Source organism: Dipodomys spectabilis, unplaced genomic scaffold (assembly GCF_019054845.1).
Source record: "Dipodomys spectabilis isolate Male_0828 unplaced genomic scaffold, ASM1905484v1 ptg000207l, whole genome shotgun sequence".
In the NCBI taxonomy this organism is placed as follows: Eukaryota; Metazoa; Chordata; class Mammalia; order Rodentia; family Heteromyidae; genus Dipodomys; species Dipodomys spectabilis.
Window position 1 is genome coordinate 11056274 of NW_024870884.1, and position 6949 is coordinate 11063222.

General features: G+C 48.4%; 1 protein-coding gene across 1 annotated transcript in view; it reads left to right on the forward strand.

The window, feature by feature from the left end:
- Col13a1 (collagen type XIII alpha 1 chain) overlaps nt 1–6130 on the forward strand; it is a 131553-nt gene extending 125423 nt beyond the window's left edge. The window contains exons 39-41 of the mRNA XM_042696301.1: nt 249–326; nt 3319–3357; nt 5896–6130. Of these exons, the coding sequence (XP_042552235.1) occupies nt 249–326; nt 3319–3357; nt 5896–5898 (120 nt within the window). The 3' untranslated portion in view covers nt 5899–6130. The remainder of the gene's footprint in view (nt 1–248; nt 327–3318; nt 3358–5895) is intronic.
- Nucleotides 6131–6949: the final 819 nt, after the last annotated feature.

Sequence of the window (6949 nt, forward strand, 5' to 3'; positions counted from 1 at the left end):
TACCTGATTTGTGGCACATCTGGCAGGCTTCTCAAGTGCCCTGAAGTTGAAGGCTATCTGTGATTGGTCCATGGCTGAAGTCTTTGGGGAATGGGGGCGGGGGGGGGGGGGCAATGGGGACTTAGTCTTATTGGTAGTTACCTCAAGGGTCCTGCATCCTGGCCAGTGTGAGATTAGGCCTCTCCACTCCATAGTCGGAGCTGGCTAACTGTGACCTAAATAATCCTCGTGGTTGGTTTTGTGAACAGGGACATCGAGGTTTTAAAGGAGAGAAAGGGGAGCCGGGGTTACCAGGGCTGGACGGACTGGATGCCCCATGCCCGTTGGTATGGCATCACCCTCCCTTGCCTGATGGCCGATTTGGGCCACCCACGTGTGCAGTTTGTGCCCGTGTGCCTCCGTGCTCCTCCTGATCCAGCCACCCTGTCTCCACTGCCTGCTTCTTCACTCTGCCGATGCCAAGCATCGCCCTGCCTGCTGCTCCATGGCCTCCAGCCATGCCTCTTGCATGCACTTTGTCAAGCATTTCCTTGGCTTCCTCCTGAAGCTGTTTCTGGAGACCCTCACCTTGACACAAGCCAGTCTAGGCTGCCCCTGCTGCTTCTAGCTATTCCTGCTGCTAGAACTCAAACTAGGAAAGAGCAGTCACTGACAGCCATCATTTACCTTTATGCCATGCAGTTTAACTCTGACGGCACCAGCTAAACACCTAGCAAAGCATGGAATCATACACCTGAGTCACCACCCTACCACCACCCCCTCATGATTTGGCAGGGGACCGGTGGACATGCTTCTAGACAGAGAAATTCTAGAGAGCATACTTGCCTATTTTCTTCCAGGCTGGGTCCTGAGTCACTGTCCAGGTGACAGCACTGAAACTAGTAGATGGCCTAGGGTCTAGTATTGAGATCTTAAAAGGCTCCTCATTCTTGAGTCCCAAAAGCCATTACAAAACTCTTCTCTGGTGTCTCTCTCCTTCATTTTCAGGTGGCTGGCCATGAAAAGCCTAGGAGAAATAGAAAGGTTAAGAATGTAGTTTAATCTGGGCACTGGTAGCTCACCCCTATAATCCTAACTACTCATTAGGCTGAGATCTGAGGATAACAGTTCAAAGCCAGCCCTGGATGCAAAGTCCATGAGACTCTTATCTCCAGTTAACCACCAGAAAACTGGAAGTGGAGCTGTGACTCCAAGTAGTAGAGCACTAGCCTTGAGCAAAAGAGCTCAGGGGACAGTACCCAGGCTCTAAGTTCAATTCCCGCTACCCACAAAAAAGGAAGAAAGGAAGGAAGAAAGAGAGAGAGAGAGAGAGAGAGAGAAAGAAGGAAGGAAGGAAGGAAGGAAGGAAGGAAGGAAGGAAGGAAGGAAGGAAGGTAGTTTAGAAGGGACAGATGGTGCCAAGGTCCCCTTTTCCAGACCCACCCACAACACGAGTCCACATTTGTTCCTTCCTAACCCGGAATCCCTCAAGACATTCTAGATGTCCTTGTAGACCCTCTTAACTAACTGAAAGTACAAAGTGACACTGAAAACTGAAAGGAGATTTGGCTCAAACGGGTCCTACCTGCCCTACATTTCCCTATTGTGGTTAGAGTTTGGGAAGCAATTTTCAGGTCAGAATTCTGGCTTCCCATCCCCCACCTCCATCCTGGGAATCAGTCAAGAATTCCCCACCTAAGAGAAAACCACCTAAGGAAATCTGGGTGACCATAAAGGCCCTTGAAAGGTCTGGGGGCTTTTTTATGCCTAGTATATGTGACATAAGCAAGCGCCCAGAGTCCTGAAGAGCTCTGCATACAGCAAGCGTGGCATCCTGGGCGACCATGGTTTCCAAGGTTCCTCACTTACCCCTGCCTTCCCTGGACCCTGGCTCCTCCCTCCATCTGAGCCCCTCCAGACCTCCCCCACTTCAACACTGCTTTCTGCTTTCTGCTTGCCCCTCCCACTCTCATACCCTTGCCCTACCCACATGCCAATGGGAAGGCTGGGTGGCCCACAGAGGCTCCTCCCCTCCCAGGGTCTGTGTGCAGCCTGTTGCATGGTGGCATGGCATGGTGGTCTAGGAAAGGGACAAAGAAGGTCACTATGAAATTGGAATGTGCCACCTCCCCCCAGTTGTCCCCCCTCCACCCAAGAATGGGAAATGAAGATCCTGCTTATTTGATCATTCACACAGAGGGATGTTTTCCTCAATGACCTCCCTAAGGATGCATCATTTGTCTATTGTCTGTGGACATGTCCATACACCCCACCCTACCTTGTGTCTCACTCTGCCTCCTGTATTGTGTTTTTATGGACTTGAGGACAGGGAGCCCCTGATCACCACTCTAGTGCAAGATAACTAGATTTCTTCTGCCTTCCTGCTGAATGTCAGGTGCCAGGAGGTCCCCGTGTCAGCTGTGGGTGAGAACAGTTGGTCCAGGACACAGAAGCCCCCCTTCAGCCTTCCTCAGGTCTCCTCCCCAACGCGCTGTGCCTGGCTCAGTTTCTGCAGTTCTAAGATCCAGGCTGTCCTTCTATTAGACCTGGCCTGAGACCCAGAGCTTGCTCCTGCATTGCCTTCCCAACAGTGGCTCTGGAAGATGACCAGATTCCCCCCCAGAGTGTACAGAAAGGCCAGGATGTTAGATGTGAGAAGACCCAGAAAGCTTCCATCCCAGGGACAGAGCATCCTGTGGCTACAAGGAGCTCTGGGATTGCCCCCCAACAATGCAACCTATCCTGCTATTACATTGTACCCCAAATTCCCAGGGATGGCTGAAACTGAGCCAAAAAGCCTTCCCCTAGAGCTGAAGGCAACCTAGGGTCCTGTTGCAGTACCCCTGAGATTGCCTGTCCCTTTGTTTGTACTCCCAGCCCCGCCAGGGACTGTCTAGAATGCCCCTTCCCACACAAAGGAAGACAAGTTTAAGAGATCAGGAAGCCAGGATGGTCACTGCTTGCCTCTCCTCGCCCAGGCTCTGCAGAGGGAGATCTGCGGGCCCAGGTGCTAGGTGTGTTGGTAGAGCTTCATCAGAGACTGTCCTCTCAGATACTCAAGAACATCAGCGCTTGCTGCTCCCATTGACCAGGAAAGCCCCTCCGGTCACAGCATTATAGCCACATGTGGCCTTGACCAATGGAAAAACAAAAGACAGCCACATTTGTTTCCTATACCTGTCCAAAGTTCTGATTCAGAGCATTGAAAAGAAATAGACAACAGTGGTAGGCCACATCTCCACCAACTCCCAGGTGTTTGTCGCCCTTGTTCCCCTTGCCCTGACTGCTGGGCAGACAGTCCTGAGGGTCTGAGCTCTCTGCCTCCCTTCCTCCATGTAGGGTGAAGATGGCTTACCAGTCCAGGGCTGCTGGAACAAGGTAAGCCTCCTAGAGGCCCAGGCGGTGTCACGGGTCACAGGTGGACTGAGCCCTCTTCCCAGCAAGTGCCATAAAGCTTGTAGTTTCCTTTCTACAGAGGAGGCAGCAAGACATGGGTCAAGAAAGGTCAAAGACAGGGTATCCATTACACATCCAGGCACGGTACACACTTGTAGACATGGGAATGATTTTCAATGTGTCAGAACCCCAGTGTATGGAATTGCTACCCAGCAAGCAGATGACATCTTTACACTTTGTGTGTCATACCTGCTCTCCCAGGAGCCTCAGGACATGTCTTTTATTTTTCCAGTCATGGGGCTTGAACTTAGGGCCTGGGCTCTGTCTCTGAGTTCTTCAGCTGAAGGCTAGCACTCTACCACTTTGAGCTCCACTTCCGGTTTTTTGGTGGTTACTTGGAGATAAAAGTGTCAGGGACTTCCTGCCCAGCCTGGCTTTGAACCATGATCCTCAAATATCAGCCTCCTGAGTAGCTAGGATTACAGGCGTGGGCCATCAATGCCTAGCTGGACCAAATATTAGAAGAGGTTATCAAGTAGCTACTTCAGCATTGATAGGAATGTCATTTAAGCCACATCATGACATAAGAGGGCTGAGTTAAGCTTAAGTTCCAAACTCACATGGTTTCTATACCTTCTTATAAGGACTGTCCAGCTCACCCCCTCACCCTTCCCCATGAACTTTAGCCATCAGAGCCTTGTGCTTGTATACATTTGACCTCTGGCCTGACCTCCTCTAGAACCCAGAGTTCCTGCAATGATGAAGTTTTACTGATTCACTCTTGCCCTGGTATTTGCTACCATTAGAACAGTTTGAAATCAGATACTAGTAGCTCATGCCTGTGATCCTAGGTACTTGGAAGGCTAAGGTAGAGAAGACTAAAATTTGAGGCTAGCCCAGGCATAGATTTGAGACCCCTTCTCAACCAATAGCTGAGCACAGTGGTGTGCACCTGTCATCCCAGCTAGGTGAGAGGCCAGCCCGGTCAGAAATGTTCTTAAGACTCCATTTCAGTGGAAAAGCTGGGCATAGTGGCACACATCTGTCATCCTACTAGTGTTGAGAAGCATAAAATAGGCAGATTTCTATACAGAGGTGTGACTGGATAGAAAGTAAGATTCTGTCTCAAAATAACCAGAGCACAAATGGCTGGAGGTATAGCTCAACAGGAAAGCACCTGCCTAGCAAGCACAAGGTCTGGAATTCAAACCCCAGTACTGAAGGGGGAAAAAAAAGAATTTAATATCACAAGGTCAGATTACCCCCACTCAGCCACAGCTCCCCCAAAGTGCAGAGTCTCCGGCCTACAGGCCATGGATTGCCTCCTCCCATCTCCCACTCAAACTTCTCACCAACACTACTTGATTCTCGGGGGCCTGTGTGTCCTTGTAAATAGGTTGGAGGCCCAGCCCGCTCAAGAGCTTGAGCTCCACTGGTCCTGTGTGTTGGTTTGTTTTCCAGTGATGCAGTCGCACTTGCAGTGAGATGGATACATTCTCTTGCATTCTTGCACACAGAGTTCTATCTGTTCTGACCTCCTCTAGAACCCAGAGTTCCTGCAATGATGAAGTTTTACTGATTCACTCTTGCCCTGGTATTTGCTACCAGGCAATCTGTTCACAAGATTGGCTCGGGAAAGTGAAACCACCATGACTCCAGACCCTAGGATGAATACTTGGGTTTCCCAGAACCTAAATCAGCCCCAACTAAAGAAAAGAAAAGTCAACCCTTAAGGGAATGCTCCTCAAGAATCCGCCCCTCACTGGGCACTGGTGGCTCACCCTTGCAATCCTAGCTACTCAGGAAGTTGAGCTCAGGGGATCATGGCTTACAGACAGCATGGACAAAAAAAGCTTGTCCCTCTTATCTCCAATTAACCAGCAAAATGGGTAAAAGTGGAGATATGGTTCTAGTGGTAGAATGCCAGCCATGAGTGGAAAAAGCCAAGTGAGAATATGAGGCCCTAAATTCAAGCTTTAGTACAACACACACACACACACACACACACACACACACACACACACACACACACACACACACACAGATCCTGCCTCTCAAACAGAGCCTCATCCTCTTTTCAATTTGAGAAGACTTAAAGTTCTACAGGAGCCAGGCAGAAGTGTATGTCCAAAGAAAAGGATTTTCTCCTTCAAAGTTGCCTCAGGTAGTCAGGTGTACAAACAGTTGAGCTTAGCAAGAAAACCAAGTCTTGGAGAAGTAAGTAAAGAGCCTCCTGTCTATTCCTCACACCATAAATTTCATCTGGGACAACCCAGTGAATCATGAAGCCTCCTAGTTAGTATAGGAGGAGAGTGCCCTCTTGTGGTCATGAAGGGAGTGTCCTGAAGGAGGGAAATCCGCCTCAGTTTCTTCCCAAGAGGAGTTTATGGTTCCCCAGTTTCCCTGTTTAGAGCTCCACCAGACCAGGCCAGGATCTGCCTCCTTTCCCTTCCTACAAGGAAGTAAACATTCCCCCAAACTCTAAGACTAACTGTGCACTGTTTTGTTTTTGTTTTGCAGTGATACCTCTAACCTTGGATTGGCTGTGTGTGTGTTTGTACATAGAATATTTATTTTTATACAGTTTTCACTTTTTGAAAATGCCGGAAGTATGATGCATCTTACAGATTATTAAAAGAGAGAGATAGGAAAAAACCTGCATATTTTGTACAGAAAATAACAACCTCTTCCCTTTGTTCACAAGCTGTTTTGTATAATTGTCTCTAATACACATTCTGTTTGAGTACAGTCTTAATGCTTGCATGATATTTGTGCACACCTATTAAGCCTTAAAGCCTAATGAATGATTGTCTTTCAGTGTGGGAAGGGTCTGCCAGCACCAAGATGTTGCTGTGGTATGTGGACACTCACAAAAACATGAATGTCCCAGGATGTTTTGTCAGACTAGATGTGCTGGAGGATATTTTAAACTATTACAGATTTTCATAACTTAAAAAAATAGAGCATCCACCTGGCGCAGTGGCTCACACCTGTAATCGTAGCTACCCAGGAGGCCGAAATCTGAGGATCACAGTTCAAAGCCAACCCAGAGAGGAAAGTCACTGAGACTCTTATCTCCAGTTAATCACCAGAAAAATGGAAGTGGTCCTGGGCTCATGTGGTGGAGCCCTAACCTTGAGCTAAACAGCTCAGGGACAGTGTCCAGACCCAGAGTTCAAGCCCTATGACGGACAAAACAAAAGGAACATAGCAATTCATAATCTTGATTAATCGCCAAATTAAGTAGCTTCTTTCTTGTGTGATCAAAAAGCATCAGAAGCAAGGGTCCTCAGAAGTATGGAGTAATGTTGGACAAGTTAGCTTCAAAGAGGCAGGAAGGGGACTCTCTTAGGCAACATCTTTTGTAACAGCCCAAGGTTATTACAAGGCCACTTGTACAGTTAGGGTGACATGAGGTTGAGGATCCCCAGCAATGGCTGTTTGCTATTGCTTTGGGATTTGGGTAGAGCTTTTTGTTTGCTTTTTTTATTTTTCTCTCTACCTTTGTGCAATGGCCATTAGCAACAGCCACTGCAGATTAGTTATTAGACTGATATGAATTTGTGGATCCACT